Raw genomic sequence first — 23,519 nt, forward strand, 5'->3', positions numbered from 1 at the left:
GCTCAGTGTTGAATATGAATCGAATGGGTCTAGGCCTCGATAAACCTCGTATCCCTCACATATTGACTTCCGATTTTTTTTATTAAGTTCTTCCTCATGTACCCATAATACATATTTAATTCAGCCACTTTGATTGAGTTTTAATAACATACATTTATCTCTTTTTTGTTAATTACACGGATTTTAGAATAAATAAAGTATTTCTCCGGCTCCGGAGATCTTTGCAAGTTTGCGATATTACAACATGTTTGGTTACACCCGAACTAAGTTTTTCTTTTTTTTATACATTTTTTTTTTGTGTTAAATTCGAGCAATTTATTACAAATATGTACAGGAATTCAATTGTGTTTGGAGCAGTGATAAATAATTACATTTTTTTTAATAATAAGAAAAAACAATTGAGTATTCGGTTGGAAAGAAAAAATTATTTTTAAAACATTTAATTTGGAATGTGTATTATCAGGTAAATTAAAATTATTTCTAAGACAGATATAAACATACTCGAATTTTTAAATAGCCTTTTGAAAATGCGCCGCATCTGTGGTATAACCCGGTACAATCTTGCCTAAACCGATGTTTTTTAAATTCCAACAAATTGTTCAATTAGAAGTCGGCCAACCCGGCAGTCAGAAATGCGCAAACTTTCAGAAAACTTTAAAAATAATATAAAATTTTGAATTTAAGCTTTAATATGGACATGAATAAAATATTTGTACTCGTATTATATAAGCATGATACATACTTATTATTACATCATTTTTATTTATTTTTCACTATGACTTGAATCTATATAAATATAAGCGAGTTATGTTATGTAATTTGCATTAAAAGAGAAACTCACAAAATCAGCAATAACAAATCAGAATAAAACTAATTGAGAACTATAAAAACCGTTATGCGTTTCATTCATGATGCTAATAATAATGAAATTTCGTATGTTTTTTTTTTTATGTTTGCTAAACCCAGTACCCAAAATGTTTCGCCATCCACTTTGAATAATGCTCATACATATGTACATATGTATGTGGCGTTGTTTGTAAATGGTCAAGTGATCAAATTTGACCCGGACTGACAAAAAAAAAAAAAAAGAAAACTCCATTGTTATTTTTGGAGCGCCATCCGCTAGCTTGTTGCACAGCTTCGTCGTCACCATGCGTTTGATGAATCTCTTTTGCTCCCTCTATTCGACGCCATTTTTGCAGAAGATGCAAATATGTTGGTACAAGTCTAGCGTTGACACCCAAAACATTAGCCAAGCCATTTTGAGTAGATTCATAGAAAATTTTGAGATCATCAGTTATCTTTCACTGAATGCTTTGCAATACTCAAAGGCTTAAGTTCTTGATAAAGTAGATCTCCCAAAAAAATTTTAAAACATTTTCAACGGTTCTGTAGCTGCGGTTCTATTAGAAGTACAAAAATTCCAACAAACTCGTTGTTACATTTTTTGGCATGAAAAAAAACAACCTTACATGTCGCCTGATATTCCTATGGTACACCGTGAAAACGGCCGATAATACTATGTATAACCAAGCCAACTTCACATATTACAAATGTTTCGGTCTCAGGCTTATCAACGTAGACAAGCAACTTCACATAACCACACACAGAATAGCCCAGCGGTGTTAAATCGCACGATCTTGGAGAGCCACAAGTCCACGACGAAAGATTATGCGCTAATCAAAAATTTTCTTCAATAAATTGAATGCTTCGTTGGATATCGACATCATCCAATTCCGGCACGAAAAGTTCATTAATCATGATACTAAAACGTTCCATATTGACTTGGAATTCTGAACGGCTTCATTTTTGAAGAAATAGTATGCACCAATAAAGAAAATATTCTTGTGAAAATCGGTATTGGGTAGATTTTTTAAGACCACAAACCAAGACCCTTACGGAAAGTCTTCTATGCAGAAGAAGAATTCGAGTTATCCTTCAAAGTAAATGAATTATATCATATTGAGTAGATATGTGTATATGCCAAGTAGATTTTAATTTATTACATTCTTAAGATCACTATATTATGACAATGCAACTATTTAGACGTAAACTCCTTTACATATGCTTATGCAAACATAAATAAATTTATAAAAAACAATAAGAACGACATTGTTGCCTAACTGAAGTTCAAAGTTCTCAATCGATTTAGAGCTCAATGCTATCGAAATCACTGCATACTTCGCCATGTGACAGCATGATGGAGCTATGCAAAACTTTCACGTTAATTAAAAATTTTATGAATTTTATCTGGAGCAGAGAGGGGAAAATATCGGTTATGGACATCCTTGCAGCCAAAAATTATTTATGGCTTCTGAAACTGAGTTCACCTGTTAAAGAGAAGTGCAGTATAATATGCAATTGTATACATGTGCACCTTTTTTGCAAGTACTTCTGCACATACATAGATATGTATATATGTAGACACAACAGTGTATAAACAGCGCTCAGACAAAATGTTTCACGCGGAGCACACTAAGCGATAACACTGAACGACAGAACAAAGGACAGACTACAAAAACTCAAGCGGGTAGACGAAAGCACTTTGGGATCAAAAAGTTTTGAGCTTCCTTGCCTTCCAGCACTATTGACGCACTAAACTTTTGTACTATCTATTTACACACATACATGCTTATAATGAAAATTCCTTTGGAAAAACTTTTCGGTGCGGTTACTACGAAATCCATACATTGTTTCTACGCCACCTCCCATTCTTATTCAGTAAGAGTTTTGCTCCTCTCCTATATGTAGTATATCGAATGTCAATATTGTTGTCAGGTGATGTGATACGACACACATTACTCCACACGCTCGCCCATAACTTTGTACAACACCAACGAGTATAGCATGTGAATTCCTGTAAGGAGTTGCATCCTGTGATTTCTACAGTAGGTAGACTAATGTCATAAAAATCAACTTGCAGCCCATTGAATATCTCGTGTATTCACATGTGTCATTAGGAGATTAATGAGTATTTTATTAATTAATCATCAATATTCTTCGTCATTAATATAGATAAGTATTACAATGTCTATATCATTCTAAAAATCTACCAAAATGTTTATATAAAATGTTGCTATGTATTTAACATTCGTTAATAACACATTCTTTGTTAATGCGCATACATATGTACATATCTGCTAAATCACCGGTTAATCATCCAACAGCGCGACTGAATATTTCTGTTAAAGTTTCTATGAGGCTCAATTTATACTTTTAACCATTTCTAACCAAAACCACTAACCATTTCTAACCAAAAAACTGTGGCCAAAAATTAGTAAGACTTTTTAATTTAAAGTTCGCAGGCGATCAATCCGCCGAATATCGAGGAAGAGAAGAGTCGAAGCTGAAAAACCATGTCAAAGCAGGTCAAAAATCTTGGTTATGTGGACAGCTTTCTGCGATTAAAGAGGTGTGGTGCACTCCGAATTTCTTTCTACCGGCCAAACTGTCAACAAGGGATACTATTTGAGTGTTATGCCTCTTTTGGGTAGAGCTATTCGTAAAAAGAATCCGGAATTATGGCCAACAGCTCTTAGTTTTACATAGCATTAATTCTTCATGAGTTTTTCGCCAACTTTTCAACCAATATCGTGCCAATTTGTTGTCTAGAATCCAGTGGGATTACGATAGTAGCAAGTACAGCGTCTACCAATAGGGATGATGTGATTTTAACAACTCATAGCAGCGATGTTTCTTTACGGACTTGTGTCCCATTTCATTTTGGTATAAAGCTTGAAATAGTCCACGAAGGGGGCCGACGCCTCGGGCGCAACGTCTTGGGGGTGGCAAAACAATCTTCGCTGTTTTTTAATATTCAGAAAAATACTTCGACAAATTTTTTTACAAAATTTATTTTGCAAATTGTGTCAAAAGTGTACAAGATATAGGGCGAAAATGGGTTTTTTCTATAGCTTTTAATAAGATGTCTTGTAAATTTACTATCAATTTCCTCAAAAACCGTATTGTGAGAATTTTGAAACTTCAGAATTTGCGTGGCTTCTAGTTCCTAAATTTTATATTTTGTAAAAATTCACTTTTGTTCGAACCACCTCATAAAACTTGTAGGTAGGTAGATAAAGGGGGGCGGCAGAACATCCTTGGCCCCGGGCGCCCGAAGTTGTAGCTACGCTACTGAATGTACCATTATTTTTATACTCTTGCAACATATTGCTACAGATTATAATAGTTTTGTTCACCTAACGGTTGTCGTATCAGCTAAAACAAATCGAGGTATACTTGTATAGGGTTATATACATATATATAAATAATTAAGATGGCGAAATGAGTTGAAATCCGGGTCCCGTCTGTCTTTCCGCAAGCTGTAACTTGACTAAAAATTGAAATATCCTGAAAAACCTTGGTACTCGTATGACCGTTCCTTAGTAAAAAACAATGAGTTCGTAGATGATCGTAATAGAACCACTGCCACGCCCATAAAAATGGGCAAAAAAATTTTAAAAAGTGGTGTGAAAATGAATGAAATCGGAAGATAAGAGAATTTCATTTATTGGAAGCGAGTATTTGAAGGTGTTAATGGCTCCGTTGTGATTGGCGAAAGCAATCCTGCAGAAACTGCTTGGAGAGGAGTGCATTGTGTTTTTTAACCGAAAGCATGCTGGAATCATCCTTTAGGGTTGTTAATAGTCGGAATTTTAATGCTATCGACTGTGATATTAAGATCCAGTCTGTACTCATTGGTTCAATTCGTGAATATGGTCGCTGTGGATTTAGGGGGTGGTGTCAGACTCCTAGGGGTTGCGGAAGTTTGCAATATAGAAGTTAAGCAGTAGTGTAGAGAGAACACTATCCTACCGAGTTCCTGTTTAATTTTTCTAAATTTAGAAGGTTTACATCGAAACAGTGCGGATGATTACCGACCGCTCAGATAGTTCATGGTCTACCACTTCAGAATTGGAAGGTGCGCAGATTGTCCTCTAATAGCGTTATGTGGTTGACTATATCAAAAGTCTTTAACAAGTCCAACGCTACTAGGATCGTCTTCTTAAAGGGTGTTTTTTTATTTTAATCACGAACTATCTGGGCGTTTATGGCGTTAAGTGCTGTGGTGGTGCTGTGAACTTTGCTGAAGCCAAAGTAAAGTCTGCTTGAATCAGGTGGTGATTGAAGGTCGCGAATAACAATGCTTTAAGTGTCTTCACAACTGGAAAGGAAAAATTGGCTTGTTTTGGGGAAACACTCTTCGCAATTGCACAATTGTGCTATAAAATGCCGACCATCGTTCTAAGCCTATAATGTTGTACTTTTATTGATGTTGCTTTCGTGTGGCTTCAGAGTTAAATTCTTTGGTCCCTTTTGTTGGAAGTACGCTAGATAAATGAAGACTCATTCCTATGGGTATATGAAGGCTAATGATAAATGGTTAATACATATGTATATATAGATCAATTCCTTCCAATCTTATCATCTAACCACTTTAACTAAGTTCAACATCTTATATAATTTTATTTTGATATTCACCTCACAAACAGATGTGTATGGTATAATTGTAGAAATCATTACAAAAGTGGGACATGTCTAGCTCATTAATGTATCTTTTCAAAATGATCTATACCCGCAAGGCCCAGCTGATGAATTCCAGGAACTCGCAGGCCGCTATTTGAGCCATTTGATTCCTATAAAGAAATATGGATACGAGTACAAGGGCTGCGTTATAGCCGTGCAATCTGGAATCAGCTCAGTATTTTTCGGCTCCTTCTCGCAAAATCGACAGGTGCTTCTTTAGCCTGCAGTGCAGAGTGTATAATACGACTAATGAAATCAAGTATTTTCTGGGACTTGTAGTATGGAGTGAAATATTTACTAAATCGCTCCAGACCTTAGTGACCCATGATCTTCCTCAAAAGATTTGGCGTGGCTCTGGCTATGCTGGACAATCATTTTATTTTCATAAGTATATCATTTTACTAAATGTTCAGACTTATATTTTTTTGAGTATAAACAGATGTTTTATTTGTTATGTTACTTAAAATTTCGCATTAAAAACTATATTTATTTAACATTTTCTTAATAAAAATGATCTAACCTTTAACAACTACTATTTATTTAGTTATTTAATTTTTTTGTTAAATTATTCTAGGATTGCTTTCAATATAGACTTTAAACATATGCGAGCACATTCAATGTGCTCTAAATCGTATTAATCAATTAATCAAATCATCTGTATGTAATTGACAACTTTGTGGAATAGTTTACTGAATTACATGATTCTGCATGCACCTGCTTCATTGCGACCTGAATGCCCTTTCGACGTCCTTCTTAAATGATTATTGTTTGCGTTATTTGATAGATCTGTTAAGTCCTTACAAGGGTTTTCAGAAGGTTGGTTGTCTAAGCCCCAGTTAGGACTATTTGTGATATGATTTGCGTGAGCAATGATGTTCGAGTTATCCGTTTTGTTATCTGGAATAACTCCTTGAGACAAGTCTCCCTCCTCAATGTTGTGATGCACTGGAAATTTGCTGGTATTTGAGCTGATATACTGATCGAGATGATATATATGAGGTTGAAGCGATATCATAAATGGGCGGTAGAGACATTCTCTGTCAAAGCACCACTGGGTTAATCGTTTAAGAGCGCCGTAGATTCGTTGGCAAGTTAAGAGTGATTCCGAACGAATCATGACATTAATAATTCGACCAATAGAGGCAGCATCTTGGAGCAATATGGACAAAACTAACGCGTAGTCAGTGCAGTTTGCTTCAATAAACAATTGCAGCAAATAACGGATTTTTATGCTTAATTTCTCCGAGAGTATTGTCAAACTATTATCGCTTATGCTAGAATTGTCAAAATTTAATGAATAGACGCTTGGGATCTCGTCGTGTAAAGTAATAGATGGACGGTAACGACAATTATCGGACGAAGCTTGGGAATTCGATCGTGATTTTATATAGTCAGTTATCTGAGTATGCATGTATTTCAGTTCTTCATTTTCCCTAATAGACGTAATATTATTTTGTATTGTGTTTCCATTATTCATACTCGTTGGTGTATCCATTAGAGCCAAGCTGAAATAACCCGACTCCGAAGTTTGACTCGATGGATGCAACAAAAACGAATGTTGATTATCGGTCGCAAATTGCTTTTTTATTTGTGTATAATCCGTAGCCAATGACAATTCCGACTCTTCTGACGTTGGATGTAAAAGGGCTGGTGGCAATTTCAGTTCTTCATGTAAACAGTTGAGCGTTTCCACGTAGTCATCGAGACGTGCCGACCGATCCGATTCTTGTGAAAGCCATGATACCAAATGAAAGTCGAGAAAGGCACTCATATAGCCCAACTCAATTATCTTATGCTTCTGTAAAAATTTGCGTGCATGGGTTTGGAGAATAGTTTCAATGCAAAATATTTCTTTGCGATCCTTTGTTGAATTACTTCTATCCATTTTTCGGCGAACCACCGCCGAGGTGCCACTGTTTGGTAGCGATGATGTTGTCGTTTCATTTGGAATTGCTGTTAATGACGTTCCATTTGGATTTGATGGATTTGTTAATGGCGTTTGTTTATCCTTTTTCTCTTTGGGCAAATTCGAAGTTACCGTTGTCGAAAAACTGCGCTCACGTGCTATTGGCCCCAAAATCATATTAAAAACTTCTGCATTTTGATTAACTTGAGATTGCGATGGTGGCGCGATCTTCATATTTACAACCATTGATGAACGTGGTGAATCTATTTCATTTGGGTCGATGGCTTTAAGAAAGCGTATTAAATCTTTTGCAAGTTCCCATTTACGATTTTGAATTGCGATGTCCAACAGCAATGTGGCGTACTGTTTACTAATAATAGATGGCTCCAAATTTTGGAGTATAATTAAAAAACTTGCCGCTGTTTCCAATTCCTCTGATTGCAAACATTGTTGAAATAGGTCTTTCGGTTTTCCAGCTATTGAAAATAAATATGGCCACAAAGCTATTTCCGTTTTTCGCGCACATTGAACTATCGTTTGGAGGTATACGGGAAATTCTCGAATGAAATCAAGAATGCTTGGTAGTAAAGCATCCGGAATAGGGTCTTTGGTCAGCGCTTCTTCCTCGAGAACTTCATGTAGTAATAACTCCAAAGAGTGCGGAAAATATGGCAGCGACCGACATGACTTTGCTATTTCCCAAGCACTGTATCCAAGATTTCTTTTAATCAGCTGACGGAGTATTTTATGCAAATAAACTTGTGATTTTCGTTCCAACAAACAGAAGGGTAATGAAAAATGAGAGCTCGCCTCATTAGTATACAACGTAGTTTCATTATCTACGCCTAATACAATCACATTATCAAACAAAATCACTAACGGATACAATTTCAGTGGAAATGATAACATTATTCGCTTTGACATGAACGTGTGTAATCGTTGGGCCTGTTCATCTATTTTCTCATTTAGAGGTGGTAAAATTGGAAGCCACACTCGCATTCCGTGTGCTCCAGAGAACAGCCACAAACAATCTTGCATAGGACTCTTTTCCAATGCATTAGAAAGCCAAAAACATTCCACACACGAAGCTAGGCAGGAAGCCATCAACGAATTGATGACACTATTGCGAGAGTCACGTTGAATCATTAATATTCGGCCACACACATTCACAATAATAGTTTCCGCTGTATCGCTTGAAGTAGTCGATGTCTTCATAGTTAAATCGTTTCGTAGATTTGTTATTGTCAACGATACAATGCAAGCAGGGTGTATGCAAATGCTTTTCACATCTACTTCATAGGCACAATTGACACTTAGGGAATAAACATCGATTTTTTTTAACTCGAATAGGCTAACTATGCCATCGGCTGTTAATGCAATGAGCTGATCTCGAAACATGTTCATGGAAATAACTGGAGCGCGAACTTGAATTTTATTACCATATTGATTATCCAGTTTGCATTCCTCCGGATAACAGCGAATCTCATCAGTACGATCCAATAAAGAATAACATCCCATTACAATAAAACCTTTCCACCAAAGCAAACCACCAGACACCACAAAATCTTTTTCTTGTGACTCATTACCAAACAATTTCCATTTCTTTGTCACCATTGAGTAATGTGCTAGTCCAGTTCTGCCGGCAACGGCTAAATGGGTGCCCTCCGTATTAATCGCTGAATATCGTATTGGCCAATTACTAGCAGTATAGGTCAAAGGCAACTGAATTACATTCCACAGTTTACTTTCTGATAGAATGCTAGATATGTCAACGGACTTTTTCATTTCTATGCTATCATCTTGATTGCAATCAACTTTAGTTGGTTCTGTGCCATTATTGGGAAAGGTAAATTTAGAGCCAAAATAAATTTTTTCGAGATTATCACCCTGATTAACATACAAAGTTTCATCGCCTAAAGAAAAAAGAAATTGTTAAGCATAGTATTAAATGTTTGGAACTTAATAAGCTTACCTTGTAATAAAACATGCGAATGTGCAGCTATACAAGGATTCATTGACATTGTACTCTTAACAAAATTTAATTGTAAAACCTCATAAAAACTAGTATCGTTTTCTTCGCATAGCTCCATTTTTTTCTTGCATGTCATGAAAAGATGATATCCTTCTGTTGACCACTCTAACTTTGAAACTTGCAAGGGATTATGATGTTGCAAATCTACATGTAGTCCAAAATCCCAATTCAAAGATGACATAAGTAATGATCCGAATGTACTCCACAGCGAAATTCCACCTTTCTCCCAAGCAACGATAAGCACACAACCATCCGGGCTCCACTTTAATTCGCACACACTTCCCAATGATCCTGCTATTACACTCGAATTTACAGATAGTCTATGTGAAAACTCGAGACCGCCGGTCGTATCTTCAATAGCATATACTGACACATCGGAATTTTTTCGACCATAAGCCAATAATCGAAATTTGTGATTAACACTACAAACTGTGGCATCTTCAACGTCCGGTACCCAAAACCCATGCATGTTTTGTGGTTCAAAACGTAAATGCATTGCTATTAAAAATGCTGCACGATTATCACTGAAAACAGCAGCACAACCACCAATAAATGGCGAATACTCCAACGCTGCGACATACGAATTGTCTCCCAGGGGTGGAATGCTTTTTAAATTACAATTTCGATTGACATAAAATGGAATATTGCGTAAGTTTATAGAAGCATGAAGTGCTAAAGATTTTTCACCACTTTCACCTACTACGTCAGCGTCCAAATCTGTCCATTGAACACGTACAAGGTCACACTGATCCGTTGCAAAAAGTAATTCTGTAAGGCTTATGCAGCATATAGTAGTGATGGCAGAATCTAATTTAATAGAGCACGCTTCACGTATATTTAGTTTTGGTACATTTTCTTTTATAAAAAGTTCTGCTGAATCTCTTCGCAAACTTGCTGTTGGTGGATCTATTTGTGTTAAAATTCCACTTCCATCAGGATCAAATTCTATATGATATAAAATAAGAACTCCCATATTTGTAAGGATTGCTAATTGTCGTGAATCTGGCTTCCAGATAATAAGTTTGTTTCTTCCCAATTGAGCTATAGAGTCCTCAGCGCGGCGATAAAACGCTATTGGAATTAAAGGATTTGCGTACCAAATACCAACAAAATCATCACCAATAGCAGCAACTAATATCTTGACAGCATCACAGCAAATGTGATTAATGGATGATTTCTCCCCTGGGAACTCCAGGCTAAGCACTCTTGGCCAACCGACAGTGAAATACATGATTACCTTTATCTGTTTATAATGGAAATAAAAACATATTTCAAAACATTATTTATTCATTTGTTTTTATTTAACTTACTGATAAGTTCAGCTACCATAAATTGGTAAAGTTAAAAACATAAACATATCCAGTACTTGCTACTATGATAATATTATTTTCTTAACATCACTTTTTAGAGTATTAAAAAAGTGAAGAGGAGAGAATGAAATTGCAAAGACAGTAATAAATAGCATTGCCACTGTTTAATTTTTCAATCCCTAATCCAGGTTCACACAGCTTTATTTAAGTAGATTGAAGTTCACAAGCTTCTGGTTGCTATCACTGTGGATATGAAAGATGCTTGTTACAATTGATGAAAAAATTGCTGGTGTCTTACAGTCAATTCGTTCAGTAGTAACAGTAAACCAAGTGCACTGACAGTAAAAACAGAAAAAGAGAGAAAAATCAATTTCAAAAATTGTAAGCAGAGGGTTAATATTACTTCAATAGTTTATAGAGCAAAAATTTTTAACATCAAATTTGGTAAATTAATCCGGTAGAAACGTAAGTAAATAAATAAAATATGAAGAACGCGTATATTGTTTAAATATTTTCAATGTATTACTCACAAAATTCCAAAAAGTAAATATTCATTATTACGACACAAACAAAAGTTTTTACACGTGGCGGTATTAGCGCTCATAAACTTTAAAAACATTAATGATTAATATTTTATGAAAAAGTTGTATCTTCCAATTGGGAATTTTGAATTTTTTTCATTATAACAATATTACCTTAAAGCATAAATTAAAATCAAATGTAAATTTCCTAAGGTATGGCAATACTGTTATTGTTTTTATTATTTGATTTTGTAACCATTTTCTGCCAACATTTATATTCCTGCTTTGCCAATGCATGTATTGTTATCGTAATTATAGCGGGAGTTCTGGAGGAAATAGTTGATAAAAATGCAAAACTCGGGGTTCGTACCAAGAAATGCGCAATTAACCGAAGAGGAAAAACGGAATGTTATGCAGCAGTTAGGTGATATTTTTAATTGTTCGCCAAGTCATCAAATGCGTAACCTTTGTGAATCGCAAGCCTGGAATGGTAATCTAAACAAAAAATACACATTTTCAATGTAGATTTTAACGTAATAAAATTATTTTGTTGCAGTTGATCGGTGCGTCGACTATTTGATAAAAGCTAATAGCAACGGTAACAACGAAAACCAAAGAAAACTACGTAGTGGGGCAGTTCCAAAACAAACCATGCCTTTAGCAAATAAGGATACGGTTCAGAACCGACGGTACACTGATAACTCGTTGAAGACCAGTAAAACGCAAAATACATCTAGTTTTGTAGAACTGCGTATTGCTAAGTTGATAAAAGATTGCTCAAAGGTTATGGTGCTTTTGAGGGGCGCATCAGGAAGTGGCAAATCTTACTTAGCGAAGAGTTTTATAGAAAGTTGCGTATCAATGAACGATCAGTACACATTTAAAGATTTCATATTTAGTACCGATGACTTCTTTTACAATTCTTCTGGTGTATATAAATATCAACCGACACTATTAGATAAAGCTCATGAATTTAATCAACGGCAAGTTGCTGACCGGGCTCAGGCTGGTTGGAGTCCAATTTTTATTGATAACACGAATATAAAGCTATGGGAAATGATGCCTTACGTACAAACTGCTGTACAAAATGGATATGTTATTGAGATTTTAGAACCTAGAACATCCTGGCGAAATTCAGCGGCCAAACTAGCCGCTAAAAATGAACACGGGGTACCTATTGAAAAAATAAAGATAATGTTAAATAACTTTGAGAAATGCACAGTGAACGATTTATTAAAGGTAATTAATCAATTTTTTAACATTTACACGCTAACAAAACCAAATAATTTGTCTCGACAAATATTAAGGATGATTAATTATTCAAATTGGGTTAAAATATCTAAAAGTGTATGTACATGATGCAAACTTAGATATGTATGCATAAATATATATACATATGAATACAGGGGATAATCTGAAACTACTATAAACAAATCGCAGTTCCGTTTAAACTGCACATTCGGTACTGCAAAGCACAAATGGTTATTATCGTTGTTATACCCTTGCAGAAATATTGCTACAGAGTATAAAAGTTTTGTTCACCTAACGGTTCTATGATCACTTAAAACTAATTATAGATATAGGGTTTTATGTAGCTCAGAGAACATTTTATTAGTATGTGGCTAGTTAATAGTAAGTAGTATAGACAAAAATAGATAAAATCTGATCGATACAACCCCCAACTCCCATATACTACATACATACATATGTATGTATAATGATTCTCGATTTTCTCACAAACGTTATGTTGAATATGTCGGAAAGTGTGTGATTTATAGATATATATGTATGTACCCTATATAATTATATGTATATAATTGCTTGGATTCCCAGCCTCTTGTTGAAGTTTTGTATCTTAGGGGTTTTCCCCGGACTTGATTCATGCAATTGGCAAGAGTATAAAATGTTCGGTTGCAACCGAACTTAGCCCTTCCATACTTGACTAGATAGCATTTTTAAACAAATTGTTTATTGAAGGAATATAAAAAAAAATAATTATAATGTAAATAATATACATGTATACATATGCGCAATAGTCACTTTAGATGTTAAAATAGTATAAGAAACTAAAAATTTCTTCAAATCATCCATTTTATCGTATAATGCTTATATTTTATCTCATAGATGCTAAAGACGACAAAATACCAAGTTACATTACCGCAAATACGGTCAATTCCTCCTGTACCGCTTACACAAACAGATGTCGAAACAGACGAAGTGTTTCAAATATACAAATTTGAGAAAAACTATTCACAAAGTGACTTCAATACAGTTCCATCAGCTGCTTCCGACAATACCTCTCAACACGCAAATACACCGAAACCACAAAGGGAGAAATCTAAAAAGAAAAACTCTACAGCGGAATTAAAATCGCTAAATGTAATTGAAAATAAAAATGAAATGAACTTAATCAATAATAATGAGTCGGAGGCTTGGCAGCCTCATGAACAAGAAATAAACAAATTTTGGAATATGAAACAAAACTTATCTGAGAACCACATTCAAATATCCAAATATAAGGAAAAGCAAGAAAAGAAACAAAAGACTATTTTAGACTTATTACGCGAAGGTGTTTACGACTCCAATAAACCCCAAAGCGGTAAAGAGCAGGAAGGAGGAGATTTAAAGCAAAAACCTACATTTGAACGTCATAGTATCGGATGTGAGAACGAAAATAAAGAATTTGCATCTTTACGTCAAATATATCCAAATAAAGAATTGGCCAGTCTTTGGGATTTGTTTGTAAAATGTGGAGGCGATATTGACTGGACAGTTGATCTTCTTTTGAGAGAGGACGAACTCATGGCCCCGTCCGGCAGTCTTAATATGGAACAAGTACCTGATGTTGTAGATGACTTCAAATGTAATTGCGCGCTAATACAGGAAAATACTACTGGATCGATATCACCAATACTTACACAAGCTCCGGGACCAGGAACCAAACCACAAAGACAACGAACGCGAGCTACGCGTATGAATCAACGGTTAAATCCAGAATTCCAAGAAATATCAGAAGTATTAGCAAATCGTTTTGTACTTGATGGAGAGCAATTTTCTCCACATGTTCGAAAACTGCGTGAAATGCGAGAAAAACTTCGTAATCCTCCTCAAAAATGTTATGCAAATATTGAAGTTCAGACTGATCCCCTAACCGAAGAGGAAACTGCAGATGACGACGAGTTCAATTCGGAAACAAATGAAATAATTGAGGTAAATCTAGGAGAAGATTTAGTAAAACAACTGAGGCAAATATTCCAAGCTGAGATGACGTCACTATTAGAAAAGCTACCGGATAATCCAGTTTTAAATGTATTTATGCCACGCTCACTAGCTAAAGAGCTTTACATGCTATGGATAGAATCGGCATATAATCAGCTTGAAGAACAAAGGCAACAAATAATGAGCGAAGATGCTGATTTTGCCCGCTTGCTTAAAAATCCAAAGTATGAAAATTGTAAGGAGTCGCCTGAAAATATTCAGGAGTTACTAGATATGGAATATGCATGGCAAATTTACAAAAATGATCAAGAAATAGAAGTCCAAAGAACACAACAAATAAAAGAACAATATCAACCAAGCGACTTGGCCTCACACTTAACGCAAATGAAACTATGCGAAACATTTCCAAACATTCCACGAGAAACACTGGTTGAAATTTTAACAGCTCATGATAACAACTACAACGAAACAGTCCAAGTACTTAATAAAACCACTCAGCCCATAGAAGACCATCAAGTTTCAGATTTACATAAGAAATTGGTGGACTGTACCTTAGAAGAGCAAGAAAGGGTATTTTTGTTGATATTATAAAGTTTTTTCTCTGTATATCTTTTTATCTGTTTTATTTTTGTAGATTAAAAATGAACAACAAAATAGCAAAAGCAAAATCAACTTTAGCGAAGCTAATGGAGAGCGCGTTATTAAAGTGCCTCTGCAACCAGAGGAAGCAAAACGAATGGCATTGCATGATTTTGAAGAAATGCGAAACCTAGCAGCACATCATTCTCAGCTAAAAGCAGAATGCTATCAAAAAGCCAAAGAAGCAATGCAAAAGGGATACAGCGCGGTCGCTGTTTATTATTCACAAATTGCCAACTTGCACAAAATGAAATTGGATATGTATAATCATCGTGCAGCCAATTGTATTATGGATGTCCATAAATATACTCAAAATAACCCAGAACTCTTAGACTTGCATTATTTGCATGTGTTGGAGGCTATCGGTTGTTTGGATATATTTTTAGATCGACACATTACAGGATTGCGAGCTATCTCTCGTAATTATAAGCACATATTCATAATAACGGGACGTGGTCTACATAGCACAGGCGGAGTGTCCACAATTAAAAATAAAGTTAAAATTCGTTTAAAAGAGCGCAATCTAAGGTAAGATGATATAGACATTTATAGAAGTTTACCTTATTTTAATTAATATTTTCTTGTCTAGGTGGAGTGAAGTAAATCCAGGATTACTGAAAGTGAAAATATTTTCCGCATCAAAACACTCCAAAAACATTTAATGTTGTCAGGCAGTGTGTGAGAAATTCCTAACGCAATCATTCTATATTTTAAACTAAAGTTTTAATACGTATTTATATGTATTTTATCAATAAGAATGTTACTACGTATACATATTTTTTTACACATTGTTATGATAAAATAAGCTTTTGTAGAATTATTTAAGTACTCATACATACATACATGTGCAAAATAAAAATGGTGCTATGTAAAAAAAAAGTGATTTTTCGTGATACATATCATTCTTTAAAAGATGAAGATCAGTTTTATTCAACAGAAAATAATAATAAAAAATCTTACTAATACTTTATGACAACATCCGCAATATAAATTTTTTGCCTGAATGCTCAACGTTTACAAATTTTACAACAGTTACATTTAAAATTTATACATAAATATATAATATAAAATTTAAGGTATTTTTTTGTTAAATATTTTAGTATTAAAGTACGATTAATTTTTTATTATTTCGTTATTACATTTTAAAAGATGTAGCATTTATTATATTTTAAATTTTTCATTTTGTACAGCTTCTGTTAACATTATAGTTATAATTTCATCTACTTTATATTGTTTTGAGGAATGTCCTCACTTGAAGTTAGTTTTCTAACTTCATTAACTGCACCAATATTCGGAACCTGATTTTCCTTAGTACTAAACATCCGATTAATAATAAATTTTTCGAAAAGATTTTCCCGCGTTGTACTAACATTCCGTACAATACTACCTGCTTTTGGCGGTGTATTTAAGAACACACCTTCAAATATAGTCTCGAGGCTATTACAACGGCTCACGTCCGCAGTGCTTCTTTTATCATCCGCAGGGGGACTTATAAGTGAGTTGATTTCTTCAAGAGTTACAAAATCAGAATTTAAGCATTCACTGGCGGTAGAATCACAATCTAACTGTTGGATCCGAGTTGGTGTTCGAAAATCTTCTTCATTGCTGTCTATTGGCGAAGGTGTACGTCCAAGAGGCGAAACAAGTCTAATTTCAAACGCGGGTAGCTCATCACCTAATATAAGTGCATCAAGTTCTTGATCTATTGATGATAAAAATGATAAATCGCCTTCATTTGAGAGAGAGGACTGCGAGCGATTAATGTAAGAAGTGTTTCTTTGAGATTCACTTATATCCATGCTGGTGTTAATTAGCAGTGTATCGTTGTCCATAAAAGATGTTCTAATCATATAAATTTTTATTTTTTATTTACCGAAATGAATACACAATCAAAAACGTCACTTTCAAATACATATTTGAAAATAGAGGCCATAAAATTTTGACAACTTGAAATGAATAAGTGCTGCCAGATGCAATTATTACGCCGGCAGTCGAGTGTTTCTTAATTTAAACTATTCGTTCAGAATACAGAAGCCCGGCATAAACGACATACATTCTATTATGGAACAAGAAATTGCTGGCATTGTTTTATACGATTACGACATTATGTTTAAGCTAAAGTAAATCACAAATTATACTATATCTGCCTTTGTAAGTAAATTTATTAATCATACGTGAGTTGAAATAATTTAATTCGATTGTAACTAGCATTCCTACAAAATTTAACAATTCTGAACATTTTTGCAGTAAGTTTTCGAACGTTTAGTAGTATCAAACATAAACTTAATCCTCGTCTCGGGCGGTGTTATTACCCGAATTAACACACAATATTAATAAGTGTCCCCACTAAATTTGGTTGACATATTGTGACGAATACCGATGCGACAACAAAATATGAACAGAGAACGTATTTGATATCTATCATCCTACTTACGATATCTATCATATACGTTCTCTCCTTAAATAAATGCGGCGGCAACACTGAAGGTTGAAAGATTCGATTTGACAGCGCGTTATAGCCTTGACAGACGCCAGCTTTGCGAGTTTGAAACTCTCGTAAACAGCTGATAGTCATTTTTATAATATTTTTGTTAAACGCCCAATAGTTACAAAACCATTTTTTATTACAATAACATATTAACATTTTATTTTTAAAACTGCATCATGACATAACATCATAACATAAAACTTCTTGTTTTATTGTTGAAAATTTGAAAAACTGCTGTCAGTTTTGTTTATTTTTCATTCACAATAGATTCCAACGAAAATGCAACTAGCTGTCTAAAATTTTGAGGATTAAATGGGAGTTAGCAACGGAGTCATCTTCGTTAACACTTGAATTAATCCAGATTAATGCAGTTAATACGGATTAACGCTGCCGTCTGTCGAAGCTGTTAAGAAGTAATTTTTATGTTAACTAAATGTTTTAATGTTTGTACAAATAAGTAGAAGTTTTATTAATATATTAATTCGTTTAGCATTTTATTTCTTTTGCATTTATTTTAGAATTTAAGAGAGATGTAGTTTGATGTAAAGTTGCCGGTTTACATAGCGATGCCGCGTCGGGGTTAAGGAACCGCTCAACGTTTTATTTAGATACATGTGTATGTATTATGTGTGTTTATACAACTGAATGATGTCGATAACAATAGTAAATTTTCTGTGACACATTAAAAAAGCATAATTACCAAAAAATAATAAAATGCTGGCTCTTAATTACAATAGCTATGAAATTATTTGAAATATCTGAAAATGTAAAAATTTACTTGAATGAATTGTTTACAAAATATTGTATAAGAAAAACAATCAATTATCGATATTAACGCCGATAAGTTGATTGACAGTACCATATACATATGTAATCAAAATTGAAAATAAAGGTAAGAAAACGTTTGTTGTTATTTTCTTTTACCGGTGTATAATTAACTGTTATATTTGCAGAATCCTTACGGAATACGAAGGAGCAGATAGAATGTTATCTAACATTCCTAGAGATACATCCGGAGATGAAATTCCACAAAAACAAACCGACGCGACCTAAACGGATTGAAGTGCTGTAGATAGAGTTTACTTAATAGCTAATTGCATTCCATCATGTTCCCATGCCAGAAGGTTAATTTGTAATAAACTTACATATATGCTGTATACATCAACAAGCATTTCGAAAGAAAATTTCGTGATACGTCAATCGTATACGGTGATTGGCATTATGACATACGATGGCAAACGGATTACAATTTTTTGATCACAATAGATGTGGAATTGTCAAAACTGTTGCAAATTTTCAATAAACTAACAATAGCTAATTAAATATCGAAATGGATCCTACTTTTTTTTATTCTAGTGAAAGTGATGGGGATAAAAAAAGCGAAGGTAGCTAAGAGATCGTAGCAATGGCGTAGGTATAAAAAAAAAAAATTATGAAAGCTCATTAACAAAATTTTCTTTGTAGATGTATCATTGAACGAATCATAGGAAGACAGTGGAGAATTTTAGAATATAGTATCATCCCACAAAAGTCGTAAGATTTGCTAACGTTTGTGCGGCATAACATAACATCTGCATAAAATTTAAAATAAGTTATGACTATCAAAAGCGATTCTGATCACTAGCAATATTGTCAATGGAGATTTCACACTGCTAATGTTTAGCAAATGATGTCTAAATATATTTCATATAATCCAAACCCGTTTAGAGATGATCGAGCCTTTATGCCGCTATGTCTGAATTTAGTATCCCCGCAAAATTAATACGGCTGCGTAAACTGACGTTGACTCCACCAGTATCGAGAAAGACTTCTCCGAGCCGTTCGATAGCAAACGAGGTTTCAGACAACGCGACTCCCTTTCGTGTGACTTCTTCAATCTACTGCTGGAGAAAATAATTCGTGCTGCAGAGCTCAATGGTGCACGTACAATCCTCTATAAGAGTGTACAGTTGTTTGCTTACGCCGATGGTGTTGATATCGTTGTCCTTAACACCCGCGCCTTTAGTTCTGCTTGCTTCAGACTGGATAAGGAAGTGATAGTGAACGAGGACAAGACGAAATTTCTCCTGTCATCAAACAAATATATACTGTTGCACTCGCGGCTTGGCTCCCACGTCACTGTTAACAGTTATAACTTCGAATTCGTGGATAATTTCGTCTAACTTGGAACTAGGATTAACACCAATAACAACGTAAGTCTCGAAATCCAACGAAGAATAACTCCTGCCAATAGGCTCTATTTCGGACTGAGTAGGCAATAGAGAAGTAAAGTCCTCTCTAGACGAACCAAGACAAATTTCTACAAGTCTCTCATCATCTCCGTTCTGCTATATGGGGCAGAGCCCTGGACGATGACAACTTCTGATAAGTCGACGAGTTTTCGAGAGAAAGGGTTTGGGGAAGAGTTATGGTCATTGCATTGGCTATTTTCGTGCAAGCCAACGGTTAAATCACTGATTGATTACTTAACAGCGATACCAGAGCTTTTCGTTAAAGTTTACATAGCTTTCTTAAGGCATAATTGACAATCCTAACTGAAACTTTTATGTACGTGTAACCATTATACCTTTTTTACGAAAAGACCTTAGCAGTTGCAAGTTGTGTATGTATTAGTTTACGCGCTAATTCTTTCCATTTACATTATATATTAGAGTTTCGGTAATCGTGACTCGTTTGTTTGGTTGTTTGCCTATAAGTTACAGAAAACTGGTGCATCGGTTCCCTCGTCACTTGCTATGGGTCATTTTATTGGTTACCACTGTCTAGAATACGAGTTCCTTATAAACAAAGAAAAAATGACGTTTCAATTTAATTTAATTTAATTTATTTACTTCGGAACTTATGTGTTTATAATTTATACCTCTATTTTGGTATATTTTTACAAAATTTTAATAGTTAATTAGATTTATTTTTAAATATTATCATACATATATGTATATGTACATTATAAACAATCATTTTAGTGACTAATATTTCTATATTAGTCACTAATTATATTAATCATTAAATTATTTTTTGTTGAAAGAGTTAATTATTAAATATGTTAAATATTCATTCATGCCGTATCGAAATCGAATTCCATACAGATAGAGTTTTCAAACGAAAGTGCTTTATTTATTGAAAGGGAAAAATAGGGTGTGCACAGGATATCTCGGTATCTGCGTTAGTTTCCATTGCTAAGCAGGCGTTAAATATGTTGACTAATTTTGTGTTTAGGGCTGAGAATAAATTACAACAATTGATTTCTTATTACTTGTACTTTCATCCAAAATAACTATTTGCTGCAGTTACTGGAGAGAAAATTTTGAATGCCTTTTAATCCTTCAACAGATGTATGTATCATATACTGCTTACCTTCTCTTAGAGTGGACTTAAAATTACTGGGCTGAGAGACCCAATCCAGTTCCAGATATGTAATTTGAATAGCAAATTAAAATCGATCCAAACTTATTTATAAGTGGACCGATAATATAAACGCGTGATAGTTTTTCAAACCTTTTCCTTTCTTTATGAAAATCCCTTAAATATGAACTTCAAATAGATTTTTGTGAGTGTGTTTTTATCACTTGTCTTTAAAATATACATTTAAATAACCCATTTTTAAATTTCCACAACTCACTCATCAACGGTTACCATTCGACAAAAATTATCTATTTTGAGGTTTCAAGGATTTCAAAATGTATTTTATTGAGTCGGTAAGTGAGTTCAACTTCATCGGAAATTTGTTTTCAATACAGTTTCAATGAGTTTGTATGAAATGAGCAGCTATTTGGAGTGAAAATGATGTGTGCAAAATTTCAGAAGTATATCTTAAAAACTGAGAGACTTGTCGGTCAATGCTATGACTTTTTCTTTTGGGTGTTACAAACTTCGTGACAAACTTAATAAACCCTGCTCAGGATATGAAAATGAGGGTTACAATATTTAACATCAACTATGTATAATTTTTTTGTTGGTCCCTTGGCGACTGCATCCAAGACTTACTTTATCCGATCCGAAGACTATATCACAGGATAAATGGCACAGCTCTGAACCGGCTGTATAACACCGGAATCAATTCGTTCAATTGAAGTCACAGCTATCAGAAAAAAGTAATACCTGTAAGCGGCTGTAATAGGATATCATAATCAAGTAAGATCTAGAAAAATAAGTACATATGTAATAGGTGAGCAGAAAAGTTCGTAGGCTGATACATACGAGTATGTATGTAGATGGTACTACTAATATGAAATCTATATGATTTTTAGTCAATCCCTTTGTTTATGAACAGCATTTTGGGCGAAGCCACGTGTGTTAGTATACACAAATGGATTTCGTGTGTTAATATTCTGGCATAGCATTGATTTTTTGTGAAAAAATACTATTGAAGCCATGGTTTGAACTGGTCAACATTATTTGAAACCAGCACCAAGGAAATCAACCGTTGAAAAGTGGTTTGCTAAGTTTGAACGACGCGATTGAGGACGATCGAAAACATAAAAAAAAGTCCCCGAAATAATTCCGGATGTTCGTAAAGTGAAGTTTTTCCAACGATATATCAATGAAACAGATTTTGGAATACACGTGGTATAATATTCAATGACTTTCTTCGAAAGGGAATACCATTAATTCCGGCTACAGGACAAAATCGCGAAAATGCTGTTTTATCAAGACGTCACAAACCAAGACCGCAGTGACTATTTCCTGTTCTCAGACCTCAAGATAATGCTCGCTGGAAAGAAATTTAGCAATAATGGAAAGGTTATCGCAGAAATTGAAGCTTAAGGCAAATGTATGTATATAAAAAATTGGTACTGAAAAACTGATTTACCGCTATAATCGTTGTAGAAGCCTTAGAAGATAATTATATTGAATAAAAAATTTCTTTGATAACGTGTGAACTTTTCATCTCTCCTGTTATATTGGTACATCCAATGTTTAGGATATTAAAAATTCTATTGCAAAGATATTTAATCAATTATTTAGAAGCTACATAAAATTCAAGTACTTACCTTCTCTACAAACGCCTTTTGATTCTTAAAATAAAATTTTATAATTAAAAAAAAGTGTAAAATGAAATAAAACAATCAAATTTGATCATAATTGGTTCTGCCATCACTGTTCTGTTTGCATATCTCTACCCGTTTACGCCAATTTTCGACGGCCCAGTGTAGAATCTCATCAAAATGCGCTGAATGTTGTCTTCGAGCTCATCGAACGTTGCAGGTAGATTGACGTAGACCTTTGAGAGAAAATAATAATGAGATCATTTCCCGAAATTAACGAATTTTCAAATTTGCGCGCGATGTGTCCTTGTTTAGATGTGAAACATGAGGCGGCACATCGTGTTGTTAGAAATATAGATCGTCGTCGTCGTTTTCATCCTGTTCCGGCCTCATTTTGAAAGAAATAATGTCTGATACATCATCATACTACAACCCGAACCAAACGAGGATCTGACTCACACCATTAGCGACAATTTTGTTTGTTTACGAAGCCATTAAGCAAGAAATGGAGCTCAACTGGGAAAACGAGGTTACGATGAACCTGAACGAAGCACTTCCAAGCAAATAGTGGGTTTTTTTGGGAAAATCTGCACATGTCGCAACCATACCACTGGACGTAGAACAGTAAATTCCGATATACAACCATTTGTTGCCAGTTGTAATTCCAAAACCCATCGCCGAAGATCAATCTTCACCACGACAATGCAAACTTTCACAAATTGACTGAAACAACTGCATTTTTGAGCACTCGAAACACCGATTTTATGAGTCATCCAGCGTACAGTCCTGACTTGGCACCGAATGACTTCTCATTAATAAACTAAGATATTAACGTTTTTCAACACCTGAAGAGGCGAATGCATACAGAAGTGTATAGATATTAACGGAGAGCA

At 34.5% G+C, this 23,519-nt stretch overlaps 3 protein-coding genes across 3 annotated transcripts; 1 reads left to right on the top strand and 2 right to left on the bottom strand.

The window, feature by feature from the left end:
- Nucleotides 1–5,899: 5,899 nt before the first annotated feature.
- LOC105225582 (guanine nucleotide exchange factor subunit Rich) lies at nt 5,900–10,924 on the bottom strand. The gene is made up of 3 exons (XM_011204113.4): nt 10,775–10,924; nt 9,405–10,707; nt 5,900–9,345 (listed from the first exon to the last, which is right to left on the bottom strand). The coding sequence occupies exons 2-3, from the start codon at nt 10,693–10,695 to the stop codon at nt 6,221–6,223; spliced, it is 4,416 nt and encodes a 1,471-aa protein (XP_011202415.2). The 5' UTR covers nt 10,696–10,707; nt 10,775–10,924; the 3' UTR covers nt 5,900–6,220.
- Nucleotides 10,925–11,564: 640 nt separating this feature from the next.
- Nucleotides 11,565–16,312, top strand: LOC105225583 (NEDD4-binding protein 2). The gene is made up of 5 exons (XM_011204114.4): nt 11,565–11,785; nt 11,852–12,534; nt 13,420–15,084; nt 15,149–15,681; nt 15,743–16,312. The coding sequence occupies exons 1-5, from the start codon at nt 11,644–11,646 to the stop codon at nt 15,813–15,815; spliced, it is 3,096 nt and encodes a 1,031-aa protein (XP_011202416.2). The 5' UTR covers nt 11,565–11,643; the 3' UTR covers nt 15,816–16,312.
- Nucleotides 16,158–17,067, bottom strand: LOC105225584 (uncharacterized). The gene has a single exon (XM_011204115.4). It carries the CDS (start codon nt 17,001–17,003, stop codon nt 16,374–16,376), a length of 630 nt encoding a protein of 209 aa, XP_011202417.2. The 5' UTR covers nt 17,004–17,067; the 3' UTR covers nt 16,158–16,373.
- Between the last annotated feature and the right edge of the window lie 6,452 nt (nt 17,068–23,519).

The sequence above is a fragment of the Bactrocera dorsalis genome, chromosome 5 (assembly GCF_023373825.1).
Source record: "Bactrocera dorsalis isolate Fly_Bdor chromosome 5, ASM2337382v1, whole genome shotgun sequence".
In the NCBI taxonomy this organism is placed as follows: domain Eukaryota; kingdom Metazoa; phylum Arthropoda; class Insecta; order Diptera; family Tephritidae; genus Bactrocera; species Bactrocera dorsalis.

Excerpts from the sequence above, each read along its gene's own strand:
- LOC105225583 (XM_011204114.4), top strand. The coding sequence starts at position 11,644 with ATGCAAAACTCGGGGTTCGTACCAAGAAATGCGCAATTAACCGAAGAG. Across the intron at positions 11,786-11,851 it reads TGAATCGCAAGCCTGGAATG|TTGATCGGTGCGTCGACTAT; the intron begins GTAATCTAAACA and ends ATTTTGTTGCAG. Across the intron at positions 15,085-15,148 it reads CCTTAGAAGAGCAAGAAAGG|ATTAAAAATGAACAACAAAA; the intron begins GTATTTTTGTTG and ends TTATTTTTGTAG.
- LOC105225584 (XM_011204115.4), bottom strand. The coding sequence starts at position 17,003 with ATGATTAGAACATCTTTTATGGACAACGATACACTGCTAATTAACACC.
- LOC105225582 (XM_011204113.4), bottom strand. The coding sequence starts at position 10,695 with ATGTATTTCACTGTCGGTTGGCCAAGAGTGCTTAGCCTGGAGTTCCCA. Across the intron at positions 9,346-9,404 it reads TTCGCATGTTTTATTACAAG|GCGATGAAACTTTGTATGTT; the intron begins GTAAGCTTATTA and ends TTTTTTCTTTAG.